Here is an 18,375-nt window from a genome sequence, read left to right on the forward strand (position 1 = left end):
AACTAAAATGCAGATGTGAGCATGTGCCCTTTTTTCTTACTTTCCCTCCTTCCTTCCTATTTTCTCTTTCTTTCTCCTTTCTTTCTTTCTCTCTCCCTTTTTTCTTTCGCCTTCGTTTCTTTTCTTTTTTCTTTCCTTTCTTCTTCCTTCTTCTTTCTTTCCTTCCTCTCCCTTTCTCCTTCCTTCCTTTTTCTTTCCTTCCTTCTTCCTTCCATCCTTTTTTCTTTACTTCCTTCTTTTTCCTTCCTTCTTTCTTTCTCCTTCCTTTTCTCTCTTTCTTTCTCCTTCCTTCCTTTCTTCCTTTCTTTCTCTCCCTCCTGCCTTCCTTTCTCTTATCAGCCCTTCACGCGCAACAACCCAGAAAAGTTTAACGCGCCCTTCTGAACTTGCAACTCTTCTGGACGAAGCAGCGTTACTCCGCGCAGGATGCCCAGGGCGCCCGCCCAACGAGGCGCGCCGGGCGAAAGGGGGAGGCGAGGGCTCTGCCGGGCGGCGGCGCCTGACGGAAGAGGAAGGCTCGTACCCATGCAGTGGCAGGGGATTGGCTGCCGGGGAGGGAGGGAGGCCACTCGCCCCGCCGACTCCCTCCGCTCTGTAAATAGCGGCGCTTGGCAAGGTCTGGCGCCTGCTCGCCCTGGTGCGCGTCGAGCCCTCTTGGGGGAACTGTGGCAGCTCTGGCGTTAGTCCCCAACCCTCGAGGTAAGCGGCTTCCTGCAAACTGGACGCCTGGTCCACCCGGGGGATGGCTGGGTTGGGCGAGTCGGGCCTAGGGGTCTCCCGGGCTCCCGGCGCGCACATGTTGCTGCGGCTGTTTTTGCAGCGCCTGCTTTCCCTCTCCTTACTTGAGCCCCTTTGCAGTAGGCCTCGCGGGGAAGCGCATGGGCAGTGGGAGCAGCGCGCCAGGTTCGCAAAGGGAGGTGGGAGCGGATCCTCTTCCCTTGACCTCTGCAGCCAATCTGCATCTCCTGGGAACTTCTTTTCTTCTTCCTGGCGTTTAATGGAGCTTCGTAGCCCCTTTAGCTCTTCTCTCTTTCTCATTTCTCCTGAACCCCTGGCTTTGGGTAGAGGGTACGCTTGCCTTTTCCCAAATTGGTTTGGGCACATTCCCAATCGGCCTTTGGGAATCATGGTTCCAATATAACGTCGAGTCCTTCACATGGGAAGAAATATTCTGGCTATGAATCAGAGAGGAGCAAAAGAAAAACTTTCGGATTTTTTCCCCCTCAGCATGAAAATCCCTCAGGCTTTCAGAGCTAGAAACTGAGGCGAAGAGAAAGGAGTTGACTCCAAAGTTTCTTTAGCCACTAGATTCCTAAATCGAAATACAACAGCTAAAGACGTTTAGGCCTCCCAGATATAAACACTGCTCAAAAAAATAAAGGTAACGCTCAAATAACATATCCTAGATCTGAATGAATGAAATACTGTATTTTCATTGAATACTTTGTTCTGTACAATGTTGAAAGTGCTGACAACAAAATGAAATTGATTGTCTATCAGTGGACAGTTTGATTTCACAGAAGTTTGATTTACTTGGAGTTATATTCTGTTGTTTAAGTGTTCCCTTTATTTTTTTGAGCAGGATATATAGATACATAAAAAGGTGGAATGCTAAGGTGAAACTGTGAGGTGTGCTCGCCCCATGGCTCTGAGTGCTAGTGGAGACAAGTGCAATTATGCTACTGCACCTGGGCAGGTAGCAAAATCGCACGTGGACACTGCCCAGGTGCAATAGCATAATTGCACTGGATTCTGCTTGCACTCAGAGCCACGGAGGTGAGCACACCTCATCGTTCCACCTTAGCAGACCACCTCTGTATATATATACATACATACATATGACAGTCTTGGTATATTCGGGTTTCTTCCCGTGTAGGATTTGGAAATTTCTGGCGACGTTTCGACGAGGTCCCACTCGTCATCTTCAGGCTGGTGTTTCTGTCCTTGTTCTAGGGCGATATACACACAGTGGTACCTCTACCTAAAAACGCCTCTGCTTACGAACTTTTCTAGATAAGAACCTGTTGTTCAAGATTTTTTTGCCTCTTCTCAAGAACCATTTTCCACTTACAAATCCAAGCCTCCAGAAAAGGCAGGGAGAAGACTCTGGGGCTTCTCTAGGAATCTCCTGGGAGGAAACAAGGCCTCCACCCGCTCTGTGGTTTCCCCAGTCGCACACATTATTTGCTTTTACATTGATTCCTATGGGAAAAATTGCTTCTTCTTACAAACTTTTCTATTTAAGAACCTGGTCACGGAACGAATTAAGTTCATAAGTAGAGGTACTAATGTATGTATGTATGTATGTATGTATGTATGTATGTATGTATGTATGTATAATTCATTTATTTATTTTTCAAACATTTATAGGATAGTAGTAATTTGTAAAAACATAACATAAATAAAAATTAACAATAAAAGGACAATAGGATGGTAGGCACAGTGGTGCGCTTATGCACGCCCTTTACAGACCTCTTAGAAATGGGAAGAGGTCGACAGTAGACTATCTAAGGTTGGGGCCTCCCAGATCTGTCTGGCTAATGAAATTGTTGGAATATGAATGTTCAAATGGTTTCAAGGCAGTTGAAGATTTTGCTTTAGAGAATTGCTTTAGAGATTAGAGATTTCCAAAGGCAACTTGAATATATTCCTGTTTAACATACACGGTGAGGCAGTTTGGTGTAGGCAGGGAATAAAAGAACTAAGGTAGAAATTGATTTCTAGTCCTGCTTAGGCACAAAGTTAGCTGGCTGACTTTAGGCAACTCCTCCTCCCTCAACTCTGCCAGAAAGAAGGCAATGGCAAACGACTACTGAAAATGCTGCCAAAGAAATTGCATAGAAAACAGCATTCATTATTTAGAAGGGCAGAAAGTTTTGAGGTTATGACCCCATCATATCCCCATTCAACATAATACCATTGGCTTCTAGATTCTTATTCTTGTTTAGATTAAAGGTTTGGCTATGTTTTTGCTACTTTTGCAGGTTTTCTGGGATTGTTTCTGTATCAGATAAGGATTATCTATTTCCATACTATAAACATCAGGTCAATAACACAATTCAGTAATGTAGAGGAGACATTGATTTTCCGTTGCCATTTCTTAGTAGCTAGTGTTCAGTAAATGCTCCCTGTGATTTCAGAGAAAATAAATAGGTGTGTTGGATGCCTAAATTGTAACTGTGGTATTTATTGACTTTTATTTTTATTTTGTTGGTTATAAAAATCCAGAGTATTTCTAGTATTGGTGCACTTCCATGAGTAGCAGTATAAGAAAAATAAGTAAATAACTTATTAAGATGAATTCTCATTGATGATCCTGTATGAATTTTTCTAGAGCCTTTTAAAGGCCAACTTAATTGGTGACCATCAACAGATCATTCATTCATTAGTGTATTTAAGTATTTTGCAGAATTTTGAAGAGCATGTCAGAATAATTCCATCCTGAATTTTGCATATTTAATTTTATTGGATATCCTGGATTCTGGCATTGAGAGAAAGAATTTTTTTATACCATGATGATTTATAAACCCTTATCATGTTTCTTCTATGGTTTTGCTGCAAGCTAAAACTGCAGGCTTTTCTTGTAGAGGCACACAGTTCCACCATACTTCGACAATCACTACTCTAGAATATCCCTTTTTTTCCAGTTTTGGTGATCACAAAGATTAGCAGTGCCCCAAGCTTGAAGTCATAAAGGAAGATAAGAAAATTCTGTTGTCTTTTTTTTATTCCTGGTTCCCTTCTGAATTATTTCATTTAAGCAGCCATATACTGGATTGATATTTTTAAATGTTATTTATTTGTTAAATTTATTTGCCGCCTATCTGGCTATGAGAGCTATTTTTCTTAAGCTACCAATTTGTGAGTCAAAAAAAGTCTTCTGATCTGCTTAGGTCCTCTTAATGTGTATTTTAAGTTTAGATTTTTTTTAAAAAAAGTGAATGACACTCTTCCATTTAATTAGTTTGCTATTTGATAATTGGGATTGATACTATTAGAGCTCATTATAATCTCCTTTTGCTTTTAATATAATTAGCAACTTCTAATATTAGTAAATTTGATCAACTCGCTGCTTTAATAGAATTCCAGCTTGTATGTTTTTTTCAAGCATGAAAACGATTCATTTATTTAAGTCAGTTAACAATTCAAAAGAACTTGTGCCTTCTTACCCCATGTTACTCATTTTAGTAACTGTAATAGTCAAGGAAGGTGTTATATAACTGTACAGTATATTGATTTGAGAAGTGGCAACTAAACTGTGAAACAATGTTGCCGTTGGCAGAACATTATGAATATATTTGCTACAGTGTTGAAAATTGGCTATAAACTATTGCCAATATATTTGTAGAACTTTTTTTAAGGCTAAAATTTCTTGTTACTAATGAATGCATGCTAGTGCATATATAAATTCCGAAACTCCAATGGCCATGTAAATCACCGAATAGCAAGAGCACTCTGACTTTGGAGGCATAGTGGGTGAAATTGTGGGTACTGTGGTTGAAAACTTTGAAGGATTGAGGATTCCTCAACAGCAAGATGTAAAGTCTCTTTGTCTTTTGTTCCATTGGAGATTACATCATGAACAGAAATCTATTGTTCTGTAGATTATTTCTTATCTTTTCCCCTGAAGTAGCAGAAAAACTTCTTTGCCACCTTCTGATTCACAGTTTCAGGTGTTTCAAAAATGTATCCCTGTGATTAGGTAAGAATATCTCATAGCAACACTATAAAATTATTGTAAGGTATAGTCCTAGTACAGTGGTACCTCTACTTAAGAACTTAATTTGTTCTTTGACCAGGTTCTTAAGTAAAAAAGTTTGTAAGTAGAAATAATTTTTCCCATAGGAATCAGTGTAAAAGCAAATAATGCGTGCAAACCCATTAAGAAAGAAATAAAAGCTTGGAATTTGGGTGGGAGGAGGAGGAAGAAGAAGAGGAGGAGGAGGACAGTCACTGCTGAAGGAAGAAGGTGAAATTGCTAAGTTTGGGAACCCTTGGGTTAGAGAAAAGATCCCCACCCATGTCTTGCCTATCTTGCAGCTTTTTAGTCTATTTAATTTTTCTTAATTTTTAATTAATCTTTTTATTATGCTATAAGCTGTTCATAGTCACTATTACAAGTGTGGTGGAGTGGGTGGCATATAAATTTAATAAATGAATTTTAAAAATAAATGGAATTGGAATTGTGGATTATTATAATTTTGATCAATGCAGTTGATAGGAACTTTTGCTCAGAACCACGAACAATGTTAATTCTAAGGGAAGGTTAGGCTTGATTGGTTTGGATCTGTTGTTTGAGTTCTTGGAGCACTTTTGAGGGTTTTGGAATTATGGATGTATATTTATGGTGTTTCTTTCCCTCCCTCTCTCTCTCTCTCTCTCTTTTATATGTTACCTGTGTTTAGTAAAAAAAAACCATTTGAACAATTAAAAAAAGGGCTCAAAGTGCTTGACTATTAGTATAGTAACACTAAGAGCAGTAATGGTAATCTTAATGTCAATATGCAATTTTAGCTTATTAGCTGCCTAAATTTTACAGCAGATTTCTAAGGAGTCAACATTTCCTTTTCTCTTGTTCCATTAAAAAGTTGCTTCGAAACATATTTATGCTGTATTTGTTTTTGCTGCATCTTTGCTGGGGCAAGGTTTTTTAATCATGTTGCAAGCATTCAAGCACACGGGGGATCGGTTTGAGAGACACCTTTCAAGATGGCGGCATTATCATAAATCTGTCCTGGCAATCCGAAGGGAGGATGTTAATGCTTGGGAAAGAAGAGCCCCTCTAGCACCACGCCATGTCAAGATGTTGACCAACTTGGGGTACAAAGTTCTGGTGCAACCGTCCAATCGCAGGGCCATCCATGAAAAGGTAAGTTTGGGTCATGGTGGTGTTTATGCGTACTGTTTTGTTTTGCTCTTTAGAACAGAAAGAATATATGAAACACATGGGCAAATTTATAAATGGTCTATATTATATAGAAATGTTTTATGGAAAGCTTAAATGAAATCCTGGCATGGGTAGGCTGAAATGCCCTTAATAAGGAGAAAAGCATCCAGAGGCTTTTAGAAAAGAAAAAGGGAAGAGGCAGAGACTTAGAAAAAGATACCTGGGATGCCAGTAAAGTCTAGATCCATCATGGCGAACCTATGGCATGCGTGCCACAGGTAGCACACGGAGCCATATCGGAGGGCACGTGAGACTTGGCCATGTTTTGGCTCCAGTGCGCGCCAGCTGATTTTCGGCCTTGGGAAAGGCTGGTTTTGTCCTCTGGACATTTCAGGAAAGCTTCCCTGAAGTCCTGGAGACAAAAAAAAAATCCCTCAATGGAGAAACCAGAAATCTGGAATAACGCACTTCCGGTTTGCTGTTGTGCTTCTTTTTCCAATTGGGAGGGTTCTGGGAAGCTTCCTGAAGCCCCATAGTGCAAAAAACAGCACAATGGGCAAAGTGGAAATGCATTTTCTCAACTTCCGCTTTGCCCATTATGCTGTTCTTTGTGCTCTGGAGCTTCAAGAAGGCAAACTTGGCAACTTTAAGACTTATGGACTTCAACTCCAAGAATTCTCCAGCCAGTTATGCACAACGGCAAACCAGAAGTGTGCTTTCCCAAACTTCCCGTTCACCTGTTTGGGCATATTTTTCACCTACCAGGCTTCAGAAAGGCCTGTGCGCATGTGTGGAGGGCAGCACGGGAGGAGGGTGCACCTGCGTGGTGGGAGGGAAGGGGTTTGGGCATGTGCACACATGCTAGCACACCTGCACACGCCTCTTTTGGCACGCAAACCAAAAAAGGTTTGCCATCACTGCTCTAGATCAAAAGTGACACTCAGAAGAAGGAATGTAACCAGTGGTCAGTTTCAAAAATTTTTGCTACTGGTTTGATGGACATGGCTAGGTGGGAGGGGCATGGGACTGAATGAGCATGGCCAACTTGATATCATTCACGCCCACAACACTCAGTCACATGACCCTCCCACCTAGCCACACCCACAGGAAAAGGTAGGATTTTTGGGGGAATTTCCATCTATCTACCCCCGCTGTCCCTTTGCCAGTCACCGCCATTTCCCCTCCTTCGGTGGGCCTGGCCCTAGCCCCACTTTCTCCCCCCCCAAACCGCCTCTTTGTTCGGGCTGCTTACCATCTGGAGTGGCTGGTCCAGAATCTGGAAAGCAAGCTGACCAGAGTTTTCAAGGGTTTCTAGCCAGCCACCACTGCTGGAAAGGCCCAGAAGTCATGGAAAAAGCTGCTGCCGCGCCATCGCCCCCATGTTCTTAGTGCATGCACATTCCATTGGACTTGCAAGGCAATGGGATGTGCGTGCACAAAGAACACGGCAACAGGGTAAGCAAGTGGTAACTAGGGAACCGGTTCAGAGGCATAGCCTGACTTGGCGACCTTGGCCAAATTTCCGGCAATGGTTCACATGAACCGGTGCAAACCAGGTGAATACCACCTCCGGTGTTAATAAAGGCAGCTAGGCAAGAGCAGCAGAAGTGAAGAAGAAAGAATTTCACACTGAAGAATCTTCCGTTCAGAAACCTCTGGCCTTCTTAAATGGGAAAGTAATTATATTGCAGCTCTGCTCTGTGCTGCTGAATATGATCTAACTCAGTGATGGAAACCCTTTTTCTCATGGGTGCCGAAAGTGCATGTATGCATGCTATCACACATGCTCGAGTGCCCGCCCATAATTCAATGCCTGGGGAGGGTGAAAACAGCCTCCCTCTCACCCTGGAGGCCCTCTGGAGGCCAGAAATGGTCTGTTTTCCAACTTCTGGTAGGCTGAGTAGCCCATTTCTCAACTTGTGGTGGGCCTGATAAGCCCATTTTCACCCTCCCCAGGCTTTAGAGGCTTCCCTGGAGCCTGAAGAGGGCAAAAATGCCACCCCCCATTCCCCCAGAGGCCCTCTATAAACTGAAAATGCTCTCCCATAGCCTCTATGTGAGCAGTGGCTTGTGTGCCAGTAGATATGGAATTTTGGAATTTCCACCTATCTACCCCCGCTGTCCCTTCGCCAGTCACTGCCATTTCCCCTCCTTTGGTGGGCCTGGCCCTAGCCCCACTTTCTCCAACCCACACACCGCCTCTTTGTTTGGGCTGCTTACCATCTGGAGCGGTGCCACCTGTGGTACCCATGCTATAGGTTCGCCATCACTGATCTAACTGAAAATCAAGTTAGACCCACTCCATGGGGAGGCTTCTGCTATAGCTATTTGACCTAGAAACAGATAGGACAGGCACAACAGACTTAACAACTGCCTTTATTAACCTCATTAACCTTATTAACCTGTGGCTGTAAGTCGAGGACTGCCTATAACTTGGCCTTGCCTGTGTTATAAAAAAGCTTTTCAAAATCAAATCTGAAGTGCCGCACATTTCTCTTGACCAGTGTAGATATAAATAATACTCATTCAGAATAGCATCTAGAAAACCTGTCTGTTTTCTGCTTTTTGTTCGTCTCGGCTCTGTCGGTAACCTTTTAATGATCCATTGGCAGGACTATATTAAAGCGGGAGGCATTATACAGGAAGATATTTCCCAGGCTTGCCTCATTGTGGGTGTGAAGAGGCCTCCAGAAGATAAGCTAATTCCTAACAAGAACTATGCATTCTTCTCTCATACTATCAAAGCTCAAGAGGCAAATATGTCCTTGCTGGATGAGATCCTAAATAAGGTAATACTGAACTTACCGAGAACTATTGTTGTGATGAAACCATTATGAAATGCAATAGAAGCAGTGTGACAATACTTGTCAAGCATGTAATTAACTTTCCATGCTATGACAATGATCTATAATGTGCGTTTTAAAGGCAAAAGGGAGGAGAAAAATACACACACTCCTAATCTATTTTTACGCATTTTTAGGCTATACAGTAATACCTCATGATACGAACTTAATTGGTGCAGGGAGGAGGTTCGTAAGACGAAAGGTTCGTAAGACGAAACATTGTTTCCCATAGGAAACAATGTAAAGTCAATTAATCCGTGCAACCAAAAAAACCCCCACAAAAAAATGGCTTTCGGCGACTGCTGGGAAGCCGCGCGGCTGTTTTAAAAGGTGACAGCCGGCCTGGGGGGCTTCCCAGCACCCCCCGAACCCGGGTTCGGGGGGGTGCTGGCAAGCCCCCCAGGCAGGCTGCGACCTTTTAAAACACCCGCGCCACTTCGCAGCTGTCTCCTGAAGCCGAACGCTAAAGCCGAACTTCCGCGTTCGGCTTCGGGAGACAGCTGCGAAGCGGTGCAGGTGTTTTAAAAGGTCGCAGCCAGCCTGGGGGGCTTCCCAGCACCCCCCCCGAACCCCCAAACCCCGAACCTGGAAGTTTGGCAAAAGTTCGGGGTTCAGGGGGGTGCTGGCAAGCCCCCCAGGCTGGCTGCGACCTTTTAAAACACCCGCGCCGCTTCCCAGCTGTCTCCTGAAGCCGAACGCTAAAGCCGAACTTCCGCGTTCGGCTTCGGGAGACAGCTGCGAAGCGGCGCGGGTGTTTTAAAAGGTCGCAGCCGGCCTGGGGGGCTTCCCAGCACCCCCCCGAACCCGGGAAGTTCGGCAAAAGTTCGGGGTTCGGGAGGGTGCTGGCAAGCCCCCCAGGCCGGACGCGACCTTTTAAAACACCCGCGCCGCTTCCCAGCTGTCTCCTGAAGCCGAACGCTAAAGCCGAACTTCCGCGTTCGGCTTCGGGAGACAGCTGCGAAGCGGCGCGGGTGTTTTAAAAGGTCGCAGCCGGCCTGGGGGGCTTCCCAGCAACCTCCCGAACCCAACCCGGGGTTCAGCAAAATTTTGCCTCTTCTTACGAACTTTGTTTGAGTTACGAACCGGCGTTCGGGAGGCTTATGGGAAGCCCCGCCGCCCGGCTGTTACCTTTTAAAACAGCCGCGCGGCTTCCCAGCAGTCTCCGAACGCCGGTTCGTAACTCGAAAAAAGTTCGTAAGAAGAGGCAAAATTTTTCTGAACCCCGGGTTCGTATCACGAGTTGTTCGTAAGACGAGGGGTTCGTATCTTGAGGTACCACTGTATTAATCTAAGCAGGCAACCTTCCCATCAGCGAAGCTTACATTTCAGTAGACATGCATCAAATGCTTGATTTAATTTTTTTTACTATAATTAAAAGATGTTTATTTTTACTTGATTTTCCCTTCTGTTCTCATACATATCTTTCACTAACTTTTCTCCACTCACACAGTAAATTATTAAATTAGGCCAGGGGTCGGCAACCTTAAACACTCAAAGAGCCATTTGGACCAGTTTCCCAGAGGGGGAAAAAAAGCACCAGGAGCCACAAAACCTAGTTGGACGTGGCCAACTTAATGTCACTCCCTCCCACCGAGTCACATGACACCCCTTCCCAGCTACGCTTACCCAGGTTTTGTGGATCTCTATATTTTATTTTCTAGGGAAAACAGGTATATATATATCTCTTTTCCCTCTCTCTTTCTCTCTCTCTCCCTCATCTCTCTCTTTTGCCTCCTCTCTCTGCTGAGGAATGATCGCCACCCCGGTGGAGACTTCTCTTCAGCTGACCCTCCTCCCCTCTTGCAAGTCCCTGGCTGTTTGTGGCACACATGGGGAGACCCTCCTCAAGTCAGTACCAAATTGTAGCAAAGGCATGCACAAGGTGGCCGGTCACTCGTTTAAGGAGGGTCTTAATTGGACACAAAAGGACGCAGCTTCTGTCCTGCCCTAAAGATCTGGTCATTGTCTTGCCGTTTCCTCTTACCCATCTGCAGCTCTTCAGCCAAGTGGTGAGGGTGTAAGCTACAGCCTGAAGCAGCAGGAAGTGAAGGCTGCTTTATGCGCAAATGTGGCATGAAGGCAGGTGCAGGGCTGCTTCACTCCTGCACTAGGGCTGTGGTCCTTGCCTTGCCCTGCCCCACTCCCCGCATGAGAGAAGAAGGGGAGGGGGAGAAGGGTCGCTGGAGCTTTAATGCAGGAGCAAAGCAGCCCTGTTCCTGCCTTTGCACCACATTTGCGCATAACGCAGCCTTTGCTTCCTGCTGATTTGGACTGGAGCTTATGCCCTCCCTGCTCAGCCAAAGAGCTGCAGGGGTGTGTGTGTGTGGACATGACAAGACAATGGCCAGATCCTTGGGGCTGGAGAGAAGCCATGTCCAAAGACCCTCTTTATGCAAGCAGCCGCCCATCTGCTGCGCGCACCTTTGCTGCACTTTGGCGCTTGCTTGAAGAAGATCTCCCCCTGCTTGCACACCCTCCTAGCCCTGTCACAGCCAGCAAGGGAGTCACCAGAGGGGGAGGAAGGTTGCCTGAAGGGAAGCTTCCACTGGAGGTGGCGATTGTTCCTCAACCAGCTCTGGAGAATCAGCCCCGGCTGCTTCTCCATTCCCACCATTGCCCTTACCTTCTCAGGCGAGGTGCGGGCGGGGTGGGTGAGATTAACCAGTGATGGGACATGGAGCCACAGCAAGTGGGCCCAAAGAGCTGCATGCGGCTCTAGAGCCACGGGTTGCCGATCCCTGAGTTAAGCAAAGGATTAGAGAGAGAAATTGTATTTTAGGTTATTTAGAGAAATCTAAGTGGAGTAAGGGAAGGATAAGTCAAACGCAAATTGAAAAATCAAGATTGCCTTGAAACAAAATAGTCACTAATGCTAAGAAATACCTGCAGTGTCCACATAGTAACAGCCGGCTGTCAGAGCCGCGATCGCTCGTCCCTATCCAGGGTGCTGATTGGGCGCGTATGCCCCAGTTACATTGTAAGCGGGAACTTTCCTCTGTTTGGATTGGTGGCTGCCTCAGGCAGCTAGCTGTATAAAAGCCTGTGTATTCATGTTATCTGTAAGCCTGTACCTGCCACTGCTGGCATGTTGTTTGATTAAACTACTATGTTTGAATAAGGCCTCAGTTATTATAATACCCTCTGGGGACAGAGAGGAATTTCAATTCATATTAATGATTTTTTAAAAGCCTACATAATATTTTGAACTTGTGAGTAAAACAAAGGTACTGTACATTTCTCTTATTCTGCTATTTCTGAAATGAAAGATATTGAAGCTGGCTTTATCTTTGATATTTGCTTCAATCCCATTTGTTCCAGCAATATATGCATAGGATTTGTGAAGCACCCAAACCAGATATAAAAACTGAAACCATATTCACCTCTGCTAAATGTATCTGTAGCTGGATCATGGAGACTAATGTGAGCAGCTTGGCTTCTATGACTTGACACAAGCTCTCTGCTTTATGTTTTTAGAATATTCGATTGATAGATTATGAGAAAATGGTGAATCACACAGGAGTGCGAGGTGTAGCATTTGGAAAGTGGGCTGGAGTTGCAGGTATCTGGATTGAATATTAATATTGTGCATTTATTTCCAAGGAGAATATTTGGGGTAACTATGAAGTGACACTGTAGATAAAGCGATGCTTCTGTTTTGTTCAGTTTTAGTTCATTTAGAACAAGGGCGTCAAACCTAAGGCCCAGGAGCTGGATGTGGCCCTTGGGGTGCTTAGATCTGGCCTGTGGGACCACTCTGAAACAGTGAAAGACCAGCCTGTGGGACCTCTGACAGTGAAAATGGAGCTTCAGAGGATGGACCTCCTGGGATCTGTTTTCACTGGCAGAGGGGTTGCAGGAGGCCATTGCAGCCGAAACGGAGCTTGGGAGCCTGTTTTCGCTGATAGAACACTCGGGCACCCTGACATGAGTGACATTGAGCTGGCCATGTGTACCCTGACCACGCCCACCCAAGTTCCCAAAGGTCAAATACAACCCTGATGTGTCCCTCAATGAAATTGAGTTTGATACCTTTGATTTAGAATGTCTTAAGTTTCTGCAACATATTGCACTCTTAGACCTTAAGATTCTACCTTATCACTATTTGTATACAGTGATCTCTCGATTAGCGCGGGGGTTACGTTCCAAGACCTCCCGCGCTAATCGATTTCCGCGTTATAGTGGTGCGGAAGTAAAAAACACCATCTACGCATGCGCGCCATTTTTTTTCATGGCCGCACATGCGCAGATGGTGGAGTTTGCGTGTGGGCGGCGGGGAAGACCAAGGGAAGGTTCCTTCAGCCGCCCAACAGCTGATCTGCTCCGCAGCGCGGAAGCAGCGAGGAGCCGAAGATGGGGTAAAGGCAAAGGGGAAACCCCATCTTCGGCTCCTCGCTGCTGCCGCGCTGCGGAGCGGATCAGGTGTTGGGCGGCTGAAGGAACCTTCCCTTGGTCTTCCCGCCGCCCAGGCAAAGGGGAAACCCCAAGATCGCTTGCCGCTTGCCGCTTGCCGTATTGCAGCTTGGAGCCTTGCTTCGCCTCCTTCGCTGCAATACGGCAAGCGGCAAGCGATCTTGGGGTTTCCCCTTTGCCTGGGCGGCGCTGGGGCCATGCGGAGCCGCTCATCTAGGGGGGCGTGGACCGGCAAGGTGCCCTCCGCTCTCTCTCTTTCTCTCCCTGTTACCGGTGTGGTATAAGAGAGAGAAAGAAAGAGAAAGGAGGGCGACTTGCCAGTCCACGCCCCCCCTGGATGAGCGGCCCCGCATGGCCCCAGCGCCGGACTCCGCCGTTGCCTCCGCCCTTGTTCAGCTCTGCAGCTGAGAGGCCACGTCCACCCCCTCCTCGGTGTCCCCGGCACCCAGCATCCCCACGCCGCCTCCACCTCCCGGTAATGCGCCCGACCTCTGCCTCTCTTTTTCTCTCTCATATACCACGCCGGCAACAGGGAGAGAAAGAGAGAGAGAACTAGCGCGGACTTATAGAAACATAGAAACATAGAAGACTGATTATTATTTTGATTATTTTATTATTAATTATTTTTTAATTAATATTTTTTGAAAAACCGCATTGCAGCGTTTCGCGCTAATCGAGACCGTGCTAATCGAGGGATCACTGTATCTCAGTTTCATTTGGGAGGTTGCAGTATGCCTGGTAGCTAGTCATCCTGCCTCTTCCCATTAAAACAAAAACTAGAATGCAATGCCTCACTCAGGGGTGGATGATCCACATTATCTAATCAGTAGGATACGTAATAGAGGATCTAATCCAGTATTTATTTGAATAGGAGATTGCATTGATATGTAGGATCTAGTCTGGCTCAGTTTTAGATAACAACAGATAGCAACTTTCTCCAACAGGGGAAACTCAAACAATGCAGACTAGAGTTCCTTCATTCCTAGTAATTTATTTGATAAAGGTCTGAAGGTATTTGTGCTTCTGAACTTCAGAACTAACCCCATTTTAGAAAGGATGGTGATATATTTTTGATATACAAGCTATAATGCCATTCTCTGTCTCAATTGATTTTTTGGCAACATGATTCCCTCATTTGATTAATAACTATATAAATTGCAATTCCAGGCATGATCAATATTTTACATGGAATGGGATTACGTTTTCTTGCTTTGGGACATCATACTCCATTTATGGTAAGACTGTGTACCAAACTGCCAGCCAAACATTGGATTACAGGCATTTTTAACCTTTCTGAAAGTGTTACTGACAACAGTGTTCTGTCTTTGGTTTTAGCATATTGGTATGGCCCATAATTATAGAAATAGCAACCAGGCTGTTCAAGCAGTTCGGGATGCTGGCTATGAAATTTCCTTAGGATTGATGCCGAAATCTATTGGGCCCCTCACATTTGTGTTTACAGGAACTGGCAATGTCTCTAAGGTAGGACACATTTCAAACATGCCACATTAATACATTTTCTCACTGAAATCAGAAGCTATTATCTACATCAGGGTAATAAATAGTTTTTAGAAGTATACATAGTAATGTCTACTTACCTTATAAATACTGAGCACAGTAATGTGATTGATCCAGGTGGCAGGTAGAAGAAGGCATTGCCCTTATATTAAAGTGGGAAATTCATGGTCTTTTTTCCTGATAATTTGCTCCTATTTTTTTCTTTTGGACCAGAACTACCCAATGGGGCTACCTTTGAAAAGTGTTCGGAAACTTCAGATCGTGCAGAATGCAGCTGCGAGAGCAATTATGGGCTTCTCTAAGTATGCCCATATTGCTCCAACTCTCCACAGTCTGCATTGGTTGCCGATCAGTTTCCGGTCACAATTCAAAGTGTTGGTTATGACCTATAAAGCCCTTCATGACCAGAATATCTTCGGGACCGCCTTCTGCCGCACGAATCCCAGCGACTGGTTAGGTCCCACAGAGTCGGCCTTCTTCGGGTCCCATCGACTAAACAATGTCGTCTGGCAGGACCAAGGGGAAGAGCCTTCTCTGTGGTGGCTCCGACCCTCTGGAACCAGCTCCCCCCTGAGATTAGGATTGCCCCCACCCTCCTTGCCTTTCGTAAACTCCTTAAAACCCACCTCTGCCGTCAGGCATGGGGGAACTGAAACATCTCCCCCTTGCCCATGTTGTTTTGGTGTTTGATTAATGTGTGCTTGTTTTTTATATATATTGGGATTGTTTTATGAATTTCTTAACTTAAAATTGTAATTGGATTGGTGGGTATTGGATTTGTCACTATGTACTGTTTTATGCCATTGTTGTGAGCCGCCCCGAGTCTGCAGAGAGGGGCGGCATATAAATCCAATAAATCCAATCTAATATAATCTAATCTACCCTTACAGATATCACTGAATCTCTCTTATTGTTGTAAGTTGTCTTGATAGTGAAATACGGTACAGTGGAACCCCGACATAAGAGCTGCTCTACTTAAGAGCAACTCGAGATAAGAGGTGGGAGGGGAGAGATATTTTTGTTCTACTTACAAGCCCAAATTCGAGATACAAGCGCCAAGGAGCTGTCTCCTGAAGCCAAACGCTAACTTCCGCGTTCGGCTTCAGGAGACAGCTGCGAAGCGGCGCGCGTGTTTTAAAAGGTTGCAGCCGGCCTGGGGGGCTCGGGGGGTGCTTGCAGCTTTCTTTCTTGCTCTTTTTCTTTCTCTCTTTTACCTTCCCTTCCTCTATTTCTTCTTTTCTTTCTCCTTCCCACCTTCTTCCCTCCCTCCCTCCCTTCACTCATTCCTCTCTTACTCTCCCCTTTCATAAGTTTCCTTGCTTCCTTCCTCTGTTCCTGTCCCTTCCCCCTTTCTTTCTTTCTTTCTTTCTTTCTTTCTTTCTTTCTTTCTTGCTCTTTTTCTTTCTCTCTTTTACCTTCCCTTCCTCTATTTCTTCTTTTCTTTCTCCTTCCCACCTTCTTCCCTCCCTCCCTTCACTCATTCCTCTCTTACTCTCCCCTTTCATAAGTTTCCTTGCTTCCTTCCTCTGTTCCTGTCCCTTCCCCCTTTCTTTCTTTCTTTCTTTCTTGCTCTTTTTCTTTCTCTCTTTTACCTTCCCTTCCTCTATTTCTTCTTTTCTTTCTCCTTCCCACCTTCTTCCCTCCCTCCCTCCCTTCACTCATTCCTCTCTTACTCTCCCCTTTCATAAGTTTCCTTGCTTCCTTCCTCTGTTCCTGTCCCTTCCCTCTTTCCTTCCTTCCTTCCCACCCTCCGTCCATTCATTCACCCATTCCTCTCTTGATCGCTTAAAGCCGGTCCCTGGTGCAAAAAGGGTTGGGGACCTCTGTCCTACAGGATTGGGTGGCAGAGAAGTTGAACATATGTAAATTTAAAAGTTTAAGAAAGTTTACAAGTTAAGTGAAAGAAACCTCATTATTCATTTATATGTACATGTACATTTCTTCATTAAAAACATGTCTTTCTGCATAATTTAGACTAACTTTGTGAGTTTTTTGAGGGCTGGAACCAATTAAAATTATTTACATTAATTCCTATGGGGAAAAGTCGTTCGAGATAAGAGCTGCTCGACTTAAGAGCCCAGGTCCGGAACGAATTAAACTCGTATCTCGAGGTACCACTGTACTGGTTTTCACTGTGTTTTCTATGAAATCACAATTCATGAGAACTGGATGGAGTTTTACAAAGGACTAAGTGCAAAACCTCTCTTTCTTTCTCCCTCCCTCTACCCCCCCTCACACACAAACAATACTTTTAAAAAATTAACATTCTCAGCTTTATGACTCAAAAAAGTATAAACACTCCTGCAACAGTCAGAAGGGTAAATTAGGAATCCAACAGGACATTTAATTTACAAAGTTGATATTAGTAAGGTTTTTTTTTAATGCTTTGTGGAAATAAAGTACGGGCAAAATAGTTTATTATTTATTTATTAAATTTATATACCGCCCGTCTCATTATAAAGCTTCCACGAGACTCAACACACATTTTTCTCCTTAGCTATTTCTTTTTTTCAAAAGTAAATGAAAATGGACTACAAAAGTTTAGTCATATTAAAACTGATTATATCCCACAGTGGGATCGTGTACACTCATTGGTGGAATTTCCAGGATTTTGGAGGCTTTCTCAGATCTTCCCATAGGATTTCTAGGCTGAAGGCAGATAATTTGCTTCTTAGAGTCAGAGTTTGAAATAGCATGGGGAAACAAATGCCCCTTGTGGTCCAGAGTCTCTTTCTGTAGTATCTATCTCACATTCGGTAGTAGAGTCTACAGGGAGCAAGAAATGAGAGCAAGGATTGAGAAGGAGGGAGTAGTGATCTAAAGTCAAGTAGGACATGAATGGCACTTTTCCTTAGCCAATTTGAGCATCGTGCCATTATCGACTCAGCATACTGGTTCTATAAAGCAGTGGTCACCAGCTGAAGGTGCAAGGACCAATGGTGGCCTGTGAGAAAATTCGGGTGGTCTGCAGATAAATTTTTACATTTCTCTCAAGCCCGGCTGAAGTTTTCTTGACATTTGTGCTACAGCGCTTTGACTCCCAGTGACAGGATGGGGTCCTTCAGGAGGTTAGCTTGGGCGCCTGTTAGTGGAGAGAAGTGGCCTAGGTCAATCCAACTTTGCTGTCCATTGCAGCTAGAAATCTCAAATGTGGCTGTGAATGAATGCTTCTTTTGCAGCCAGTCTAGATGCTAGATCAGCCCCCTGTAAACTCTCATCTCTCGAGGAGTGCTTGCTGAAGCAGCATGGGAAACTTTGGCCGGACTCCTCAAGAGACAAGAGCTTGCAGCTGTAGTGCTTCTCAGACTTGCTTTACCACTTCGAGCCCCAAGCGACAGGAGACAAGGACTGCCTCGGTAGGAACTGGTGCAAATACTGTATAATGCGGTGAAGGTGGAATGCTGATGTCGTGCAAATGCAAGTAACACTTTGCTCCTGCACTTTCCAGCCATCGCCATTGGTACTTCAGCCAGCTTGGACCACTCTCACCTACGCTTTAACAGTACCATTACCTTGTTCTGCTCCTTTTTGCATGTTGCACCACTTGCAAAGTTGCACATTGCACATGCTACCCCCTATGGTGGAGATTTCCAGCCCCACCACAAGCTGGTCCCATATTCCAGAATTGTAGTAGTCACAGGACTAGCCCTTTGGTCATCCCGGAGCAGCTCCTCCATTCAGGTGCACTGGCCTGCCGGGTGGTGTCCCAGAGTGGAG

General features: G+C 45.0%; 1 protein-coding gene across 2 annotated transcripts in view; it reads left to right on the forward strand.

The window, feature by feature from the left end:
* Positions 1 to 525: 525 nt before the first annotated feature.
* AASS (aminoadipate-semialdehyde synthase) overlaps positions 526 to 18,375 on the forward strand; it is a 59,920-nt gene continuing 42,070 nt past the window's right edge. Inside the window, exons 1-6 of one of the 2 annotated variants that reach the window (XM_070755443.1) lie at positions 526 to 699; positions 5,646 to 5,869; positions 8,500 to 8,676; positions 12,205 to 12,289; positions 14,308 to 14,375; positions 14,476 to 14,622. In XM_070755443.1, coding sequence (XP_070611544.1) covers positions 5,657 to 5,869; positions 8,500 to 8,676; positions 12,205 to 12,289; positions 14,308 to 14,375; positions 14,476 to 14,622 — 690 coding nt within the window. In that variant the 5' untranslated portion in view covers positions 526 to 699; positions 5,646 to 5,656. Of the gene's footprint in view, positions 700 to 5,627; positions 5,870 to 8,499; positions 8,677 to 12,204; positions 12,290 to 14,307; positions 14,376 to 14,475; positions 14,623 to 18,375 lie in introns of those variants that run through there. The other variant, XM_070755444.1, reaches the window with a different exon arrangement.

Source organism: Erythrolamprus reginae, chromosome 6 (genome assembly GCF_031021105.1).
Source record: "Erythrolamprus reginae isolate rEryReg1 chromosome 6, rEryReg1.hap1, whole genome shotgun sequence".
Taxonomy (NCBI): Eukaryota; Metazoa; Chordata; class Lepidosauria; order Squamata; family Dipsadidae; genus Erythrolamprus; species Erythrolamprus reginae.